The 21,999-nt window shown below is 37.6% G+C and overlaps 1 protein-coding gene across 3 annotated transcripts in view; it reads left to right on the forward strand.

Annotated features, from left to right (window-relative positions):
* osbpl9 (oxysterol binding protein-like 9) overlaps positions 1-19,450 on the forward strand; it is a 227,033-nt gene extending 207,583 nt beyond the window's left edge. For all 3 annotated transcript variants that reach the window (XM_060830452.1, XM_060830453.1, XM_060830454.1), the window contains 8 exons: positions 3,026-3,110; positions 5,253-5,363; positions 10,901-10,964; positions 12,103-12,243; positions 12,325-12,403; positions 14,015-14,106; positions 16,743-16,878; positions 18,554-19,450. In XM_060830452.1, the coding sequence (XP_060686435.1) occupies positions 3,026-3,110; positions 5,253-5,363; positions 10,901-10,964; positions 12,103-12,243; positions 12,325-12,403; positions 14,015-14,106; positions 16,743-16,878; positions 18,554-18,628 (783 nt within the window). In that variant the 3' untranslated portion in view covers positions 18,629-19,450. The remainder of the gene's footprint in view (positions 1-3,025; positions 3,111-5,252; positions 5,364-10,900; positions 10,965-12,102; positions 12,244-12,324; positions 12,404-14,014; positions 14,107-16,742; positions 16,879-18,553) is intronic.
* The last annotated feature ends 2,549 nt before the right edge of the window (positions 19,451-21,999 follow it).

A 21,999-nucleotide genomic window follows, 5' to 3' on the forward strand; every position in this document is an offset into this window, starting at 1 on the left:
TTGAGGAGGAATGCCTTCACCCAAAGGGTAGTGGAAGTCCCTGTCCAATGAAGTGGTTGAGGCTTCCTCATTGAATGTTTTTAAAACTAAGAATATTTTGAAAGATAAAGGAATTAAGAATTATGGTGAGAGGGTAGGTAAGTGAAGCTGAGGCCATGAAAAGATCAGCAATGATTTTATTGAATGGTGGAGCAGTCTCCAAGGACCAGATAACCAGGAGCAGGAAAAGGCCCTCCTGCCCTTATGTGTAAAAGATTGGGCTGGCAACAGGACATAGAGCAGGCAGAATGGATCATTTCCTGATTAGCAAGATTTTATAAGTGGAATGCCACAATGATCAGTGCTGGGCTATGAACTTTTAAAAATTTATATAAATTGCTTCGATGAGGAGACATAAGATATGGTTGCTAAAATTGCTCATGATACATAGATAGGTAAGTTGAGCAGAAGACATGAGACTAAGAAGAATGTAGATAAGTGAGTGGGCACAGATCTGTAAACTGAGTAGAGAGTGGAAAATTGTAAAGTTGTTGATTTTATAGGGAGAATACAAATAAAGTATAACAGCTAAATGGTGAGAGATTACAGTGCTTTGAGATGCAGCAGGATCTGGATGTCCTGGTGCATGTCACTGTTCAGGAAGTAATTAGGAAAGCTAATTGCCATTTTTATAAATGACCTTGATGAAGGGATAGACGGCTGGGTTATTAAATTTGTAGATGACACCAAGGTCGGTAGAGTTGTGGATAGTGATGAAGGATGTTGAAGGTTACAGAGAGACATAGATAAGCTACAGAGCTGGGCTGACAGGTGGCAAATGGAATTTAATGAGGAAAAGTGTGAGGTGATTCACCTTGGAAGGAGTAACAGGAATGCAGAGTACTGGGCTAATGGTAAGATTCTTGGTAGTCTAGATGAGCAGAGCGATCTTGGTGACCAGGTACATAGATCCTTGAAAGTTGCCACCCAGGTTTCTTAGGATTGTTAAGAATCCAAGGTATGTTAGCTTTTATTGGTAGGAGGATTGACTTTGAGAACCATGAGATCATGCTGCAGCTGTACAAAACTCTGGTACAATCACATTTGGAGTATTGCGTACAGTTCTGGTCACCGCATTATGGGAAGGATGTGGAAGGTATGGAAAGGGTTCATAGATTTACTAGGATGTTGCCTCGTGTGGAGGGAAGGTCTTATGAGGAAAGGCTGTGGGACTCGAGGCTGTTTTTGTTAGAGAGAAGAAGATTGAGAGGTGACTTAATAGAGACATATAAGATAATCAGAGGGTTAGATAGGTTGGGTGGTGAGAGCCTTTTTCCTTGGTTGACAATGGCTAGCATGAGAGGGCATAGCTTTAAATTGAGGGGTAATAGATACAGGACAGATGTCAGAGGTAATTTGTTTGCCCATAGAGTAGTGGGGGTGTGAATGCACTGCCTGCAACATTAGTAGACTCTCATTTAAATGGTCATTGGATGAGAATGAGATAATGTAGGTTACTTGGTCTTCAGATTGGTTCCACAGGTCAGCGCAACATCAAGGGTGGAAGGGTCTGTAATGCGCTGTAATGTTCTATGTTCAAATAGAATGTTATTATTTATAGTGAGCAGAATTCGCTGTAAAATTAGGGAGATTATGCTTCATTTATATAGGGTATTTGAGACCACACCTGAAGTACTGTGGTTTCCGTATTTTAGAGAGGATGTAATTACATTAAAAGGAGTTCAGCAAAGGCCAAGTTGTCAGGAAAAGTTGTACAAGCTAGACTGTATCTTATAGAGTCTAGAAAAATAAAAAAGACATCTGATTTAAACATCTTAAGGTCTTGGCAGGATGGATGTGGAAAAGATATTTTCTCTTGTGGGCGAATGTAGAACTAGGGGTCATTATTTAATGATTTCGCAAAACTAAGAGTTTGAAGTGTACTTTAATTGCAAGATCTATGTCAATTAGAATTACAGACTGAAGTTTGAAAGGGTTAATGTAAAGGTCACTCGTCATGATTAGTTACGACTCATTCAGGTATAAATATGTTTTCACAAGTTTTACAGAACGTATTAAGTTTATCATAATGATACAAAAGAAATTATGCATACTAAGAGATTTGCAGCCAACCCACATTAGGGCTCCAGTTTGGGGTACTGATTTGACGAGGCTTCGTGACCTTGTTTTGTTCTGTTCTGAAGTTCTTCTTGTCTCTTCAGTCTAAGTTGCCATGCATCAAAGCACTAGAACCCAGACCTTATTAATCCTTGCTAGCTACTACCAGTTAGGCCATTCATGCATATATCAGCATGTAGTGTCATCTTCTGGTGATTACTATCTTCCCAAAGAGAGTTCTGGAACATTTATAGATATCCTGTAACTACAGCAATATCTTGTGACTCCACAATAACTATTGATATCTAAAACAAATTAAAGTTCACAATGACTATACAAACTAATACATTTAGGCCTGTTACGCCTAAAACAAATCTATTGTAAAACATAGCTGTGTCTTTGAGTAAAAGTTGTGCCCACTTCAAACATTCCTACGTGTTAGTAAGTTTAAATTAAGCTGAGCCATAAAACAGCAAATATAAAACCACAAGCCAGTGACTTTGCTTTTGACCTGACTATATGACTTCTTCCTCACGTAAAGTGTTTGACAATTAATCAGATTAAAGCAGGATATAATTTAATTCGTCATGCTGAATCAAGTCAAAATTTATCAAGTATTGAAAAATAACTTCATTCATTACCAGCAATGTAACAGGAATAATCGAAAGTAAGACAAATTCTAAAATGGGAAAGGAAAAGCACAGGTAATTATATTTTGGTAAATCACTCATCAGTCTTAATGAATTTGGTTTCAGCATATTTCTAATCCAGTGGTCTGATTTATGCAACAGACGTTTTGTAATTTGTTTTTAGCAAACCTGTTCACATTGAACCTCATGTTGCACTGTACAGGTATAAAATAATTTTGCAGAGCTTTTGCATTTCTAAATACATTTTTATATGCTCATATTTGCCCCCTTTGTCACAGGAATCTGTTGCTGAAGGTCCAGTTCCAGAGGCTAGCCAGAACAGTGTGACATTTGTAGCAGAACAGGTGTCACATCACCCACCAAGTAAGTTTATTTCAATAATCTCATTAAATATATCCAACTAGAAGTTACATTCTTTTTATTATGTGACCTTTGTTACCATTTCCCAGGCAAGTGACTTCACTTTTCTGGCATTTAGAACTAGAATATGACTGTCAAGACCTGAGAGTTTGCAGAGTAGTTTGCTGCTGAAAATGTGTTGCTGGAAAAGCGCAGCAGGTCAGGCAGCATCCAAGGAGCAAGAGAATCGATGTTTCGGGCATGAGCCCTTCTTCAGGAATGGCCACAAGCCAGTGACCATTTTCAGCTCTGATCTCCAGCATCTGCAGTCCTCACTTTCTCCTCAGAGTAGTTTGCTGGATGGACAAGAGATTTACGTTGTGTGAAGATATAAGAGAACGTGGTATTATACACATTAGAGCAGAGAAGACTATGAATCTTAAAAGACATTAAAATTGAGAAGTTTTGATTAGAGTAAATAGGAAGGAACTGTTTCTGCTGGCAGAAGGGTTAGTAACCAGAGAACATGGAGAAAGATAAGTTGCGAAAGAACTGCTGGGAAAATCAGAATTTCTTTTTTAATGCAGGAAATTATTGAGACCACTGGAATCGAGCCCAGGTCCCTGGCACTATGAGGCAGCAGGGCTAACTGCTGGAACAGCCATGCCAATAGAGTCAGGCTCTAAAGTTGTTGAACTCTGCGTTGGGTCATGGAGGTTGCAGGGTCCCCATTCAGAAAATGATTTTTTCTTCGAGCTTGCATTGAGGCTTGCTTGCATACTGCAACACATCTGCAACAGAAATGTTGGTGTGGGAACATGATGGTGTGTTTAAATGGCAGGCAACTGGAAGTTTGTTATTTTTGCACACAGAACGTAGATATTTTGCAAAGAAATCACCCAGTCTGTGTTTCGTTCCCCAATGTAGAGGAGACCATGTTGTGAGCAGTGTAGACTAGATTGAATGAAGTGCAGGTAAATCACTGCTTCACCTGGAAAGTATGTCCGGGGCCTTGGATGATGATGAGGAAGGAGGTAAACAGCCAGGTATTATGCCTATGATTGCATGGGAAGATGCCATGGAATATGAGGAGATATTGGGAATGGAGAAAGAGTGGACCAGAGGGAATGGACCCATTTGGAGTCACAAATATAGATTGGAATGCAACCTTGTTGAGGTGTTAATGGTGTGAACCCTGGATTTTGTGCATTTTTTGTTTACTAGTTACCACTGTAATCTAAGAAACCACACAAGACTTCAGAATGTTGCAGCATTCTCTAAAGAAACTGAGTAAAAATTTTATCCTTTTTTTATATTGGAGCAGAAGTCATTGTTCTTGTGATCCAATATTTAATAAAAACTGCGGATGTGTTTGTCTCTTAATTTGGATACTCCCTTCAGCCCAGCTATCCAGAAGGCAATCTGCATTGATGTTTGTTTATTTGTTTTCTGATCTGCCAACTTGTCTGGTGGTTTATACATTTTATACCCTATACTCTGCAGAACATTTTATACCCTATACTCTGCAGAACATTTTATGATTTAATAATTGACCAAATTTTCAATGCTCATGAGCAGTTTCAAAAGACATTTTTTCTCCTTATTTGGGTAACCTGTCTCTGTATCTGTGATTGCTTGTCATGAACAACCTACACTTTCTCATTTTTCTGTTGCCCAAAGATAATTTGATGAGGTGCACAGGCCTTTTAATTTTTTTGTTTGTTCAGCAGCTTAAAGAGGCCAACTTGCACTTGGCCTGTGCAGAAACCTTCAGTGTTGTATAGCTCTGCAGCTTACAGGGAAAATTGCTCTCAGGTTATGCCAGAGCAATTTACTGCCCTGCTTTTTAACCATCCGTTATACAGGACAGTACCCTTCCAATTTCAACTTTTCAAGTGATAGTAAATTTGTTTTGGAGAATTTCACTTTTGTCTGCCTGTGTATGAAGGAATATGACAAAAAAGTGGGAATATGGTAGAATTATTTTCTCGCGTGGGGAGGAAATACCGACTTGGGCTGTACATGCCAAAAAGCCTATTTAATGCTATAAGTTTTACATATTTCCATATTTTGTCAGGCAGTTGTGCAATTTATTACAAACTGTTAATGGTCCAATAAGGGAAAATTGTCTTCGTCATAATATTCCCCTTTTTTTTTTAATCACAGTTTCAGCATTTTATGCAGAATGTTTCTCAAAAAGGATACAATTCAATGCTCACATCTGGACTAAATCAAAGTTTCTTGGAATGTCCATAGGAGTACATAATATAGGACAAGGTAAGTTTCTTTCCCAGACCTTCTACAAAGATAGCTGTTTTCATTTTATCAAACTTCTGAATATTTTTGAAATTTTCTTTGTCAGTCATAGAGATGTACAGCACAGACCCTTTGGATCAACTCATCCACACTGATCAGTTATCTTAAATTAATTTAGTCCCATATTTGGCCCATATCCCTCCAAGCTCTTTCTATTCATGTACTCATCCAGATGCCCTTTAAATGTTGTAATTGTACCAGCTTCCATTTCTTTCTCTGGAAGTTCATTCCATACATGCACTACCCTCTGAGTGGAAGAAGCTGCCCTTCAGATCCCTTTAAATCTTCCCTCTCTCACTTTAAACCTATATTCAACCTCCAGTTTTGGATTCCCCTACCCTGGGGAAAAGACCTTGACCATTCACCCTTCAAGATTTTATAAACTTCTGTAAGGTCATCCCTCAGTCTCCAGCACTCAAGGGAAAAATAGCTCCAGCCTATTCAGCCTCTCCCTATAGCTCAAACCCTCCAACCCTGGCAACATCCTTGTAAATCCTTTCTGAACCCTTTCCAGTTTCACAATATCTTTTCTATAACAGAGTCTAGAACTGAATGCAATATTCTGAAAATGGCGTAACTGATGTCTTGTACAGCCACAACATGACCTCCCATCTCTGATTCTCAATGCACTGTCAACTTTTGTTATGTCTACTTCTTCCTGCCCCCTTTCTCCTGAAGAGTTTAGTTCCGCGATTCAATTGACAGCAGTCATTTCCCCACCCCGAATAAATGCCTAACTCACCTTCATGCCTGAGGCTTTGCCACATTGGGTATCAGTTGTGGTTTCATCTCCTATGATCAACACTGACAGATTCCCAGCTAAGCGTTTCCATTTATGGATCAGGTGCAGGAATAATGACTGACTTTAATTTCTCTGAACTAAATACACTGCAACCTTGAACTGTTGCTTTTGAGATGAGCTCATACAGGACAGACCAGTTTAAGAGCTGCGAGGTTTTGCTGCAGCTCTATAAGATCCTGGTGAGATCACACTAGGAATAGTGTGTCCAGTTCTGGTCGCCCTATTACAGGAAAGATACGGATCCTTTGGAGAGGGTGCAAAGAAGGTTTACCAGGATGCTGCCTGAACTGGAAGGCTTGTCTTATGAAGAGAAGTTGACTAAGCTCAGACTTTCCTTGCTGGAGAGAAGGAGGAAGATAAGTGACCTGATCGAGGTACACAAGGTAATGAGAGGCATGGATAGAGTCAATGGCCAGAGACTTTTCCCCAGGGTAGGATTGACTGGCACGGGGGGGATCATAGTTTTAAGATATTAGGAGGAAGGTGTAGAGGAGATGTCAGAAGTAGAATCTTTACACAGAGAGTTGTGAATGCATGGAATGCGTTGCCAGCAGTGGCGATGGAAGTAGAGTCATTAGGGACATCTAAGTGACTGCTGGACATGCACATGAATTGAGGGATGTGTAGGTTAGGTTATTTTATCTTAGATTAGAAATAATAGTTGGCACAATATCATAGGCCAAAGGGCCTGTTCTGTGCTGTAATTTCCTATGTTCAATGTTCTAGACCAGATGATTGAACTTGTGGTCTTGTCTGATGCAAGATAGTGACTTTGCTGGGGAAACTACAGTGCTTTTAAAATTAATTATGCAACAACCATTTAATCTATAATGGTAATTGTAAATTAGTAACTGTGGATTCTCCTCCAGATGGAATTTATGCTAACAGAGATCCGATGGCTTCTCTCAATAATTTGAATGTTTGCTTCACAAACACACCGTACTATACTTCATGCAGATATGCCTGAAAGCAGAGTGTGGTTGATCAAGAAATAGTCTTGTCCAGACATGCCAATGTTTTAAATCCGTCATTTCCGCAAATATCTACTCACAAAAGTTTACTGGGATTCTGAATTAAGAGCAGAAGATGCTGGAAATAATCTACATATCTGGAAGAACCTGAGGAGAAACAGTTTAGTTTTCTTAACATTTAAATATGGGCAATAATGAGGGCATGAAAGCTGAGCGGACTAAAGTGAATTGGCAAATTGGGTTAAAGGGTAGGTCAATAGAGATGCAGTGGCAGACTTTAGAAGAAACTTTCAGAAGGCACAGAAGAGTAAGAAAAATTTCAATGGAAGGATCTATCATTCATGGTTAACTAGAAAAGTTAAAGATAGCATCAAACTTAAGGAAAAAAAGCATGCAATTGTGCAACAACAGTCTTTGTCAGAAAATTGGACAAACTATGAAAAGCAGCAAGGAATGACTGAAAAAATATTAAGGATAGAGAAGTTGGAGTACAGCAGCAAGGTAGCCAGGGTTATGGTAAGGGTCACTTTGTAAAAAATATTAACACAATGAACTTTGCTACATGGAAAGTGCGCCTGGAGAAATAATAATGGAAACTAAGAAGATTGTTGATAAATTAAAGTGGTATTTTGCATCAGTCTTAGAGTCATAGAGATGTACAGCATCTCTTCAGTCCAACTTGTCCAAGCCAAGCAGATATTCCAACCCAATCTAGTCTTCATTGTAGAGGATACATGTCTCAGCCACCACTCAGGAAAGAGGAGGAACTCTAGAACATTTTAATCACTAGAGAAGTGATCCTGATTAAATTATTGGAACTGTGGGCTGAGAGTTCCCGATTCCTGATGGACTTCATCCCCGCACCTTTAAAGAATAGCTAGTAAACTTGTTAATGTAGTTTTCAATTTTCCAAAATTCTCTTGGTTGGGGGAAGATCCTGTTAGATTGGAAATAACAAATTTCACACCTTTGTTCAATAAGAACAGAAGACAGGAAACAGGTAAATGTAGGCCAGTGAGCTTTTCATCAATCATAGGGAAAATGTTAGAAGCTGCTATTAAAGAAATTAGGGAAGGTCACTGAGAGAACTTTGAGTGGAGTCAGCTGGTTTTATGAACAGGAAAGCATATTTAACCAATCAATTGGAGTTATTTTTAACCATGTGATGTGGATAAAGGTGAACCAGTGGATATACTGTCTTTAGGTTTCTAGATGGCTTATGATGAGGTGCCACATCAATGTTGCAGAAAATAAAAGCTTAGTGTACAGACTAGCAAACTGACATGGATAGAAAATTGAATGGCAATTGGGAGATAGAGAGTAAATATAAATTAATCCTTTATAGGATAATGAAATGTAACAAGTGATGTACCACAGGGGTTGATGCATTTTATAATTTATACATATAACTTGGATGCAAGGATAGATACGTTGGTTACCAAATTTGCTGCTAACACAAAGAAAGGTAACAAAATAAGTTATGAAGAGGACATTACAGAGGGTTATAAATAGGTTAATGGAGTGGGAAAAGATCTGGTAGATGGACTATAATGTGGGAAAATGAAATAGTCCATTTTGGCAACAAGAATAAAAAATGAAGCATATCATAAAAATGGTGTGATTGTAGAGTTATGAGACGCAAAGGGATATCCAATTTCTAATGTGTAAATCACAAAAGGTTAGTATGCAGGTAAGTAAAGTAATGAGGAAAGTAATTAGCAATGAGGATCTTGCATCTTTAGAACTCTTCCTGAAAAGATGGTGAAGTCCTGGAATATTTTTATGGCTCAGGCATATAGAATCTTTCAAGCAAGGGAATGAAAGAGTTTGAGAAGTAGAATTATATGGATTTAGTGTTGCAGTAAGTAAGGAAATGAAAGATGATCTTGCAGTAAAGATGCGTGTGCAATTGTGGAATTATTACTAATAACTCGTATCTAGAATAATTGGTAGGAGGTTTACAATCTGAAATTATTGAATTCTGTATTGAAAATTTAATCAAAGCCAGTAAGGTAACTAATCAATCCAAAACCAGACGCTATTTTTCAAGCTTCTATTGAGCTTCATTGGAACCATGTCAGAGGGTGAGGATAGCTAGGTCAAAGTAGATATGGAACAGGCAATTAAATGACAAGTGACCTAAAACTTAGAGTTCCACTTAGATCTTAAGAACCAGGAGCAGAAGTAAGCCATCTGGCCCTTTGAGTTTGCTCTGCCATTCAATAAGATCACAGCTGATCTTTTTGTGCCCTCAGGTCCACTTATCCACGCTGTTACCATAACCCTTAATTCCTTTACTGTTCAAAAAAATTATCTATCTTAGCTTTAAAAATATCTACTGAGGAAGCATCAGCTATTTCACTGGGCAGGGAATTCCATAGATTCACAACCCTCTGAGTGAAGATGTTCTTTCTCAATTCAACCTTAAAGTGGCTCCCCCTAATTTTGAGGCTATGCTGTTTTGTCCTAGTTTCACCTGCCAGTGGAAACAGGAAGTAAGGTGGAATTGAATAGTTCTCACAGGAAATAAAATGAAAGTACTGTTGAGATAGCTATGGCAGCATTTGGGTTTGTAATACATATTAATTGGTAGCCAGCCTGCAGACAAAAGAGAAGTTGAAGAAGAATTAGAGGTGAACCACGTGAAGGCAAGGTAAATGGAAATTGAAACCAAAGTCAATAAAATTTTCTAGTCCAGAGTGAGAGCAGGAAACTGAAAACAAAATATGCCACATCTTGACCAGAGAATTCCTCCACAGTATCTCCATTACATTATCTCTCCTATGCCAGGAGCTTGTTCCCCTTTACTAGAAATGACAAAAATTACCGGACAAGCATTCACTTCTCCTACCCTGGATCATACATTTTTTTTTAAAAAAGTGCATTTCCGGAAGTTGTTAGCAAATTCTGCTACTTTGGTTTTATGATGCAGGACTCCTTTCACGCGTAGAGAAAGGAGTCTACTACTTTTGACCTTCCAAACCTGCAATATCTCCTGTTTAGAAGGATAAGGGCGACAGACAGATAGGCAGAACAGTACCACCTCAAGTTCTCCTCCAAAATACTTTCACTGTTGGGAGTCAAACCTCTGGAACTCCGTCTGTTAGTGCGATTAATTTACCTAAGCCATGTGGACTGCACTGGTTCAAGGAGTCAGGTCTTTCTCAAGTACAGTTAGAGGTGGGCGGTAAAAATGCCAGCCACATGCACAAGAGGGAAGACAGATGTAATCCCAATAGTTTTCTGCCAGATGTGATAGCTGGAACCAAAGACTGGTCTGATGCCTGAGGCCCTGCTTCAGGAATAGGATGATAGAAACACATTTTTCCTGTCTCAAAGACACTTTCTGATGACAAAAGGAATCACATATCATTTTTGGGCTGCCATGCCATGCCAATTAGTAGTTACAGTGGGAACAGCAAATATGAGCACGACACGTGGTTAACATTTCATGTGTCATTTGTAGCAGAACCTTTCATTGATTGATCTCTTCAGCCATCAGCAAAAGTGCAACTATCTCATCCCCAATAGATTTGCTGCATGTCTATCATCTTACACAGATTGAAGAATGGCAATGATGTGTTGCTGTCTTTTATCATCAGAATTCTGATTTTTTAAAAAACTTTACCTTCATTAATTTTTAGTTTATCTTGGGTTTTCCTTGGCATGGACCACTTTCCAATTCCACTTATCCATACTAAAAGTTTATTTCTTTCATTTGACAGGGTGTGTCTCTCTACTTGATTATGATGAGCATTATATTCTCACTTTTCCAAATGGCTACGGAAGGCAAGTATTGTCTGAATATGCTACCACTTTAAATGTTCATGTCCATCAGTTTGCGTTACAATAAACCAATTTGTTTATTATCTGCTGTAGTGTCTTCTCTTCCTCTGTGAAGTGGTAACTTCTAGAGTTGCCCAAAGACCTATCTTTGCTTGCCTGTCTTTTCTTATTTACACGCTACCCTTTGGTGACATCTGCAAACAAACAGCCAGTTCTCATGTAATAATGACAACATCCAACTTACCTCACAACTACTACTTCTCTCATCTCACTATTGCTTCTAAATTACTAGACTGCTTAATTGACAACCAGTACTGGATGATCAGAAGTTACCTCCAAATTATATATTGGAAAGACTGAAGTTACTGTCTTTGGTCCCAACAACTCCACACTCGAGCTGCTGACTCCTCTGTCTTCTGGGCAACAGTCTGAGGCCAAACCAAAATGTTTGCAAACTTTGTGTTGTAGTTGACTTAGCAGTGACCCTCTGACCATGTATTCACTCCATTACTAAGAACATCTATTTTCACCTCTAACATCAACTGACTCCATCCCACCTCAGCTGACCAGCTATAAAAATGCTAATCTGAGGCTTTATTGCCTCTAAACAAGGATTAATTATTCAAACCTCTAATCTCTGGAATCTAACATTATCTAAAACTCTGCTTTGCTTGTCCTTCCTCACAATTATCTCCGTGATCTCTAACTTGCTAAGGCTCTGATTAAGAAATGCTTAACTCAATTTTAAAATTCTCATCCCTGTTTTCAAGTCTGTAGTCATGGCATTCATTCTTCAAACTATAGTACTGTTTTGATTTTGGTCTCTTTTATATGCCTGACTTTAATTGTCCTATCATTTGTGGCCTTGCTTTCAGATGCCTGATCCTGAGCTCTGGAATAACTTCCTTACACCTCCTGCTTGTGACCTCACTTTTCTCCTCTGTGGAGCTCCATAAAACCAACATTTGATCAAGCTGTTTATTGTCTGTGCTAATATTCCTTAATGTGGCTCAATATCTGATTTTACTTTATAACATTTATGCAGCTCCTTTGTACAAAGGCATTCCACCAGTGCTAAGGTTGTAATCGAAAATTAGGTAAATTTTATGATATTCAGACTTTTTTTCAATTTATTTAACAGGTCTATTTTAACCGTTCCATGGGTGGAATTAGGAGGTGAATGCAGCATAACGTGTACAAAAACAGGATACAATGCCAATATTACATTTCATACCAAGCCTTTCTATGGAGGCAAGAAACACAGAATAACAGCTGAAATATTGTAGGTATTTTCACATATTTTCATGTTGTTTTTTCAAAATCAGTAATAAGTTGCAAAAAAGTCATTATTTTGCTATTTCAGTTCCCCAAATGACAAGAAATGTTTTGCCTCAGTTGAAGGAGAGTGGAATGGAGTGATGTATGTTAAATGGAGTACAGGGGTAAGCTGTGTTCTAAACTTAAAGATGCTCATTATTTTGTTAATGTACTTCTTTTGTAGTAAAACGAACCACAAACTAAATAAATGATTAATGCTCACATCCTTGCAACTAGGGATATAAATATAATTTTATAGTACACATTTAAGCTGTTTAATGGGTTAACCATTTAAATGTTAACAAGACTGCTTACATTTCTTTCAATTTCTGTAGTCTGAATTGTACTCACTAAAGACGATAAAGAACAATGGGTAAATCTACAGAAACAGTAGCAACGTAATATCCTCAACCTTTCCTTAATGCCTTTCCAAACAAGAAAGTCTTTGGCAGTTTTTGTAATGTTTTAAGCATTAGCGGCAATATATTAATGGGAAGACCAACACTTACCATTTAACTGTTTGTTATTTTACACTCCTGGTTGCAACATATAACTGGATTGCTATCTTCATTATTCTTAATGTGACTGGAACCAAAACTTATTTTCATTCCTTATTTTACATCTGTTAATGACTTGTGTTTTGATGTCCTCCCTCAAAGCAACCTTGGCTAAGAACAGTGAGAGATTCAGTTGATGAAGTTGGGATACTGAGACCAAAAGAAACATGAAATAGGCCATTTAGCCCATCAAGTATGGCTTGTACTCATTGGGAATTTAGGATAATGAGAAGAGATCGCATTGAAATATGTAAGGTTTTTAGGAGGATTCCCAAGGTAGATGCGGTGAGGTTATTTACTTTTGTGGGACAGTCTAGGACCAGTGGGTATAATCTCAGTAAGGGGTCACCCAATTAAGAAGGGAATAAGGAAGAATTTCTTCTCTGAAGGTAGTCAATCTGTTAAATTCTTTACTGTAGTGGGCTATCAAGAAAGTCGTCATTAAGAATATTCAAGGCTGAGATGGAAAGATTTTTAACCAGTAAGGGAATTAAAGGGTGTTGGGAAAAGACAGGAAAGTGGAATAGAGGATTATCAGATCAGCCATGATCTTATTCAATGGCAGAGCAAATTTGATAAGCCAAATTATCCTGCTTCTGCTCCTAAGACTTGTGGCAAAATCTGCTGATATGGGATGGTTTATTGAGTATTTTGTGATCAACTTTTGTGATCAGTCAATTCTGTGGCAGTTTGCATGGTTGCCTTATAAATTTTGTTATGATCCCAGCTAATAGCAATATTGGACAAATCCGATCCCAGAAATTGAGTAAACTATTCAAAGTCGTCACTTTTAATAACATATAATTTTGAGATGGGTATTCAATCTTGGGAGTGGTTGGGAAGGTGATATTCCTTCATGATTACCATTCCAGGCAGTAGTAATTTCAGATGGAATTGATGCTATATGGTCATTATGGATGTCTAAGTAGCTGGTGAAATTAGCTCACCATAGGAGAGAAAGAAAATACATAAAATGAAAAACTACGTTCATAAGTAGTTTACATGAAATTTGGTAAAAACAGGAATGCTACATTATTTTGTTCCAAGGAATTCTTTATTAACCTTTTTTTTGGTTTTGAGATTAGAAATAATTTAACATAAGTGTCTGTATTTATAATTGTGCAAGATTTGATATGTCTCAGTGGCAAAACTGATGGGGACTTTATGGTTTTAATGCAGGAGAACAACATATTTATTGATACAAAGAAATTGCCTATTATCAAGAAAAAAGTAAGGAAGTTGGAAGATCAGGATGACTTTGAATCCAGAAGGTAATGATTTATCTTCTCTTTGCTGCAGTTATGAGAAGATAAATTTCACTTTTCATTCTTAAGGAAAATGTCAGGTAACAACTGTATTCAAAGTACACATTTTTGTCAGCAAATAGCTTGTAGATTGGTTTCTGGAGTTTGGAAATCTGCAATCATGCTCCAAATTTACAACTAACAAGTACTCACCAATTGTTTTTTGTCAAGTACAATCAAATTTTTATGGTTTCTTTTTAAACAGTTGTGCACGTGTTATATGTTCTTAAGAAACTTATTCTCCTCAGCATTTTGCTTTTCTCCTTATAGCACTGAAGGACAGTGCAATGTCTACCCAAATATCAGGTGGGAGACTAATTATAATAGTAAGGCCATGCATAGAAACAGACCGTCTGGGAGAAATGTCCCAGTTCCTGGATTCCATGTAGCAAATCCACATGTTGAAAATAGGGTAAGAACTCAGCTATGCTTTATATTCACATTGTGGAAGTGGCTCATAAACCTGAAAGGAGTCTCGGGCATAGCATAGACTACTGCATGCAATGTGATTCTGAGTTGATGTAAATAAACTAAAAAGCAAGTTTGATTTATTCGCATACAAATCTTTCTCTGGGTTCAGAAGGTTGAATTGTTCAGGTTCAGATCTGTTCTTGTAAAAGGATTCTTTCTTTATTCTGTCAGTTTACTCGTACAAACATAGCAAAAAGTATTGCTGTCCACCTCAGAAGAAAAGTCACTTTATAAATTTTGTTACGATTCCAGCTAATAGCAATATTGGTCAAATCAGATTCCAGAGTGAAACCTGGTTTTATAGGTCATAAGTTTAATTTTTACAATTTGGGTACTGAGGTAGTAACTCCCTGAAACCTTGTATATCTGGCTGCCAACATTCTTTCAACAAAAGAATACCAGCTTATTTGTATTCAGTAAAGCAATATCTTTGCAGGTTCTCAATCACAGTAAAATGTCACTTCCGTCTTAACTCTTGAATTTCATACAAGAATTTCCCTTAGAATTTTCTGCCAGTTTATCAGGTGTGGTGCTCTGTTTTATTCTCTCTCCTGGAGACACAAGATGGGTATAGTCACTTACTCTAAAATCTTAAGAGAACCTCAGAGAATTTTCCAGACATTATCCTTGGAATGCTAAAAAAAAAACTAAAGGTTCTCTACCAGCTTGAAGGCTTTACAAATCCACTATCCTTCTGCTAATATGAAACTGTTCTATTTTTCAGTAGTCTTAAAAGTTAATAAATTTACCACCTGGGTGGCGTGTAAGTCACTTAACTGAAGTGACACATTTTCTTGGAAACATTGCTCAAGCTGACTATCCAAAATCGCTTTCTAACCTTTTTTTAAAAAAAGTCACCACCTCCTGACAACGACCATAAAAATTCAACCTTAAAAGAAAACATACACTATATGCCTACATTGTGATTTTTATAGTCTTTTATACTTGTTCATGAGAACCACCACAAACTCGTTTGACTTCAATCTCACTATAATGTTGACCACTCTCCTGTTTCTGAACCCACCCACCCAATACCACCACCACCCAAGCAAGTTGACATTGTACATTTTTAAGTACTTCTGCCATTCTAAGTTTCCATTGTCACACTCCTTTTGCAAAGGAAAATCTATACTTGACGTAAATGTTTCCAAATTATTGTCCCATTTGCACCCCTCTTTGAATGTCTTTGCTTCCAAAATTAATACATTTAAACAAAAAGTATCAGGAAAGAAAAGACAAAACGCATCTGTAAAACCTACTCTAAGCCAAATGGTTGGAATAAGGCACCTTTCCTACGTCATGTCATTTTTCATAAGAAACATCCAGAGCTCATGAAATGTAAAGACACTCTGGAAACTTTCTGATCCCATGAAACAATTGAAGCTACTGCAGGATTTAAGAACACAAAGGATCGAATTCAGTCCTTTGTCCTTGTTATGTCATTCAATACGGTAATCTTCTACTTAGCCACAGCGGCTCCATGGTTAGCACTGCTGCCTCACAGCACCAGGCACTTGGCTTCAATTCCAGCCTCCATCAACTGTCTCTGTGTGAAGTTTGCACATGCCCTGTGTCTGTGTGGGTTTCCTCTAGGTGCTCTGGTTTCTTCCCACAGTCTAAAGATGTGCAGGTTAGGTGAACTTGCCCTAAGTTGCCCATTATGTTCAGGGATATGAAGGTTAGGTGCATTAGTCAGGGTAAAATGTAGAGTAATACAGTTGGGGAATGGATCTGAGTGGGTTACTCTTTGGAGGATTGGTATGGACTTGTTGGGCTAAAAGCCTGTTTCCACACTGTCGGGATTCTATTCTAAATGTTATTTTCCTACACTAGTAGAAATGTTGGTTTTCATCTTGAATTATTCTTGCAAATTGTCCTGATGAATGCAAGAAGAGCCTCCACAAAATTTCCTATTTTGCAGCAGTGCTCAAGTTCTGTACAAAAAAAATCCTTAGCCAAGTTTGATAGCTACATGCTAAGAAAAGTTTACCTGACTTACAGGAGGGTCGACAAAGAGGGGAGCTAATCACCCCTCGTTATCTGGAAATACCAAATGCTAAGACATGCAGTATTGGTTGTAAATATTTAATCACTTTTTAAAAAAATATCTCCCATTTGTGTTTTTTATTCAGACTTTGGAAGGATGTAACGCATAATTTGAAAATAAAGGATATTGATGCTGCCACAGATGCAAAACATAGACTTGAGGAAAGACAAAGAGCTGAAGCAAGGGAAAGAAAAGAGAATGAAGTTCAATGGGAGACACGGGTATGAGACTAAGTTTCAATTCAACTGCTTTTCTCAGATTCAGTTACGTAAAGACAATTTAGTAATGATTTGTTGATTATTCTAGATCTAGAATAAATAGGAAAAGCTAAAGCAAAATACAGGTGAACATAATGCGCCTTCTCAAAAGAAAAGGAAACTGCCAGTGTTGTCATAATATGTGAAGTGATCCAGATAAAGTGCCACTTAGAAACCTGAGGTAACAGAGTCTCCACAACAATTTTGCAATCCTTCTTGCATATGGAGGTGTTTCTAGATAATTATAGTTTGTAATATTTCACTGATTTTCAAAAAGAGGGAAACCTGTCAAATCAAATTTGTTCAACCTAACCCCAGTGGTGCAAAAGCATTTAATGACAACAATCCCAAGCAAAATTGTTGGAAGAATATGGGTTCATCAGTAATAGCCATACAGATTTATTAAAGGCAAATCACATGAGTCTTTGATAAAATTATGGGAGCATTAATGTGTAAGTGGTCAATGTGTACTGTATCAAATCCATGTAAAGATTATAATAGATATTTTAGCAAAATCGATGCACATGAAATTAAAGGCAGCAAGGATATGAAATTGACAGATACTGAAAACAAACAATTACAGTGAATGATTAATTGTCCTTCACACTGGAAGGAAGTACAGGGGAACTTCGATCATCTGAATATCAATTTTCCGAATATCGGATTATGTGAAGGGGATCACAAGGTCCTGACAAACGTTATGTCAAAGAGCTGTTTCAACTCTGATTGCATCTTTTGTTTATAGGAGACCAGTCTCTCTCTCTCTCTCTCACTCCCCAAACTTTCCCTAGAGTTCTTCACAGGGCTGAACCCTAAACTCTCCTTCCCCAGATAATCTCGCCAACATTTTCCTGTACAGTGCAGAGGTGAAACCTGTCAAAAAGTTGTGTGCGCGCGCGCTATTTGGAGACTTACCCCACAAAGGCAGCAGCAGTCTTACTGTTAGTGTACAGTCCGGCTGCCAGGAGGGGGTGGAAACGGAATGGAATGGATGGCAGGAGGGGTGGGGTAGGCAGTTGGTGGGTCTCACGCACTGTGTGCTTTTGCCTAGCCTCCTGAACGGGGAGCAGACTTCACATGAAACTCCAAGCCCCAAAGGAAATCAATTAGGACCAAGTAGGATTCTGTCAGTATAAAAGCAAATTACTGCGGATACTGGAATTTGAAACCAAAAGAGAAAATGCTGAAAAATCTCAGCAGGTCTGGCAGCATCTATAAGGAGAGAAAAGAGCTGACATTTCGAGTTTAACTGACCCTTTGTCAAAGCTTTAAAAAAAGGGGAGAAATAGGGAAGTATTTATACTAGGATTCTGTTAGTTACCGATTTAAGCATTTCTTCCCCCTTCCTTACCACAAAAGTCAACTAAATAATGATGAACAGCAGGAATTCGGATTTGACTCCTCCATCATCTGCCAAAGCTCAAAATGCTGATGTTACTTGTCGTTTCCCCAGCTATGACCCTGGCTCAACTACACTAACCCAGCACAGTCCAGAAACCAAACGTAGCACCTTCTGGTTTATATGGTTTTATATTGCATTGGTCAGTACCTTCAGCCATTCAACAGTTAACCTATGTAATAATTTAATTGCTATACTTTGGAAACTGTGATCTCATAAATCACACTTTATCTCTTTTAGGTGTTTCATGAAGATGGAGAATGCTGGATATATGATGACCCATTGTTAAAGAGGTTAGGAGGCAATAGATACTAGGATATTCAACAATATCTGAACAGAGCACCATTTAAAGCCTTCGAATGAAAAACAAAACTCCCTTTCACCTGACAGAAAATTTTGTATCAAGATTCTTAAAATTTAATAAAACTATCTAGCTTTGTGGTTACACAACTGCATTCAATGAAGAAATGCATTTTTCAGGTTTCATCTGGTAATATTTTAAGTGGTTCCTTTCTCAGGGAAATTGGACTTTAAAAAAAGTGTGGTGGAACAGTTAGCTCTTGTAAGATATTGTGAAAAAGTTTTAGTGCTATAGAATGGCTGTTGAGAATGTTTGCTCCTGCTCCACATCAAAAATTTGTAATTCTAGTTGCAGATCTCCAAGTTAGATTTACAAGTTCATCTGCCAAAATTTGTGTATGCATTGAAAAACAATCAAGAAATCGGAGGAAGAAAAATCTTGGATATCTGCACAACTAAGTGCACTCTCTATATTGCCATTTTAGATGTTTAAAAAAAATGGTAACACTTCCATACGTTGTGTTAAGTCAAGTCCTACACCCACCAATGTAGGGCTTTACTAGAATGTTTCATTACTGCTTGAATATCTTTTCATAGATACATGTACATATATATGTATAGAGAGAGAGAGATAATTTCATTAATATGGACAGTGTTTATTAGTGTACCGATGCATAAATGTTTATATATAGATGTAAAATGAAAATGAAGCCAATGATTTTGCATTATAATTTAACACTGAAGGCCTTATTAATTTCAGAGTGTTACCTTTGATTGAAGTCTGTATAGAATTTTATCCAAGAATGATACCTAACTGGAATGTGTACGGTGATTGCAGCTAGTTTTCATTCTTTTGTTTGTTGTAGCAACAAAAATAAACAAACATTCATAAAGTACGTTTTATAATTGTCAATGAATTTTCATGAAGTTCTTTAATAATGTAGTGTGAAGTGCTTGAGAATGTACATTAATCATCAAGTGCATAATCCCTAAGTACTTTTGAAGTGTAGCTACTATTATATTTCAGCATCTTGGGCACTGCAAGGCTACATTCCAAGTTGTTTTTCCAATATTAGTTACAAAATGATGCAATTATTTGATTTCAACTAACCAGAAATCATTAAACTGTCCATAAGTGTCAAAGACGTAGGATTATTCTGCCCTTTGTGTTATTAAAGTGTGGTTTCAGGCATGTTAAAGGTTGTCACTTTTGCAGGGCCTAGGACAAGTTTTCTTTTAAGCCGAAAAGCACTTGATTTAATACGCAAATTGTTGTGTGAGTTGAATGGCAAATATGTGGTGTACGGGTAGGAGAGTGTCATCCCATTGGAACCACATTTTCCGTTGCCACATTTATAGGCCATCCAGGAAGGGCCTTCCTCATTGCAAGCCTGCATCACCCTCACCTCCCTTGATGTCTCAGGCCAGACAAAAAACAACCCGAGTCTGGTCCAAGCTCCTCTTCCCTGACAGCCTTGGCTCACCTAAATCTCACTACAGATCAGTGCCAATAGCCTGCACAGGAGGAGCAAGAAAAGGATGAACAGCCAGCTGGGCTTTGCAAGGTTAAATGGCCACATCTACAAACTGACATATTTAATCTACCCATGCCACTTGCACAGATATGTCACTGTTGACAATCACCTTAAGAACTTCTATTTCTTCCTATTCTATAGCTTTGCTCAATATATTGGTTTTTCACCTTGATGGAAACAATAGTAAATTGAAAATTAAGGGTATGTGCTTACAGTTACCAGTGTTTATTTTTAATCAGCTTCATTACAGCTGTGGTTTTATATCAGAAGCAGACCCTTTGCAAGCTCTCTTTCCAATGTGAAGTAAACATTGTCTAATCAGTGCTTCCTGTTTATATATTTAACAGCATCTCCCAAACCATGATCTCCACTGTGAAGGTGGATAAAATCAACTGATGCATGAACACTTGGACGTACCCACATTCATTGGATCAAATCTGCAAAACTATTCAACCTTTGCCCAGTTTATCTCCATTTACTTCTTTCTAAAAGATGCTTCCAGAATGGTGTTTGATAGGGAAGATGTTTTTTAAAAAAAACTTATGCCTCCTTATTTCTACTACCTCAAATTATTTACAGTAATTGATTTGTTAAAAGATAGCTGTCACTAAGTAGGAAAGAAATGGATTTTGCTAATAGTGAGCTTTTCTTCAGTCTTCTCCAGGCAACAGTTCCCTGCTTTATGATCAATTACCTTATTTTATCCTACAGATGTAAGCTTAGAATGCTGCAGTACTGAGAACACCTCTATTATCTCATATCACTAATAACTAGTACTGTTCTTGGTAAATTATCATGAGCAGTAAAACAGAAGGTAAACTAGAAATCTTAGATGAGCATCAGTTAGTTCAGCACACCGTAGAAGCAAATCTTGATGCTCCTAGTCACTCTGTTATCTACACTGATGAACAATGATCAACTCCCATTTCGTAACTGTATCTGCAGTGATTATTAGAGGAGAGATTTCTGTTCACATTCCTAAAATTAATTTTGTACAAATATCTTGAATGAAAACAGAAAATAAGAAACCAGAACAAAGATGTACTTTGTCACCTCTAGAGCTCAGCTACAGCAAATAAAAATCTATAGCAAGGAATTAAACCTTCATTTCTTAGAATGGATAATAATTTGATGTTATATAGGTTTGTGACTAGAAAATCACTGAATTGATGGGCACTTCCAAAACAATCTTTTCCAGAAAAACACAATTCAATAATTTCTTTGCATCTTACTCAAATATGCTGACTTCCTTTTTGAAGATTTGTTCTGATATCCTTACTCCTAGGCCACATGATAGGACACCATGCAAAACCTTCTTGGAACTTTCGCCTAATGTTCAACCATACAGCACTGATGACAGGCTGTTTGGAAGGAGACAAACAATCATAAATAAATCAGAATACAGTAATGTTAACTAAGGTTGTACAATTGCTTTTTTTTATCCCTTAATGACTGATTTTAAAATGCATAATACAAACTGGTGAGTGCAGGACAAAGCCCCTCTGATTTCACTCTAAACCTTTTTGTAGCTGGAGAGTGGGACAAAGAGATTATTCGGTTCCAATCAAAATTCGTGCGCTGAAAATATACTCTCTTATCTACAAGAAAGTAACTATCTTCTGGATTTCCAGCACCTCAAATATAAAGAAATCAGATCCATGTCTTATATACATTTTTTTTCCTAGTCTCACCTTCTCACCAGAATACATTTAAGTAAATTTTAGTTTTCATACAGTATTTAGGAACCAGAGTGTCACATTTATTCTGGTTACACAACCACTAATTCCGACACATATCCCACCACCCACCAAACTTCTAAGCATTAAAACAAACATTACAAGTTCAAAATAA

The sequence above is a fragment of the Hemiscyllium ocellatum genome, chromosome 9, assembly GCF_020745735.1.
Source record: "Hemiscyllium ocellatum isolate sHemOce1 chromosome 9, sHemOce1.pat.X.cur, whole genome shotgun sequence".
Lineage (NCBI taxonomy): Eukaryota > Metazoa > Chordata > Chondrichthyes > Orectolobiformes > Hemiscylliidae > Hemiscyllium > Hemiscyllium ocellatum.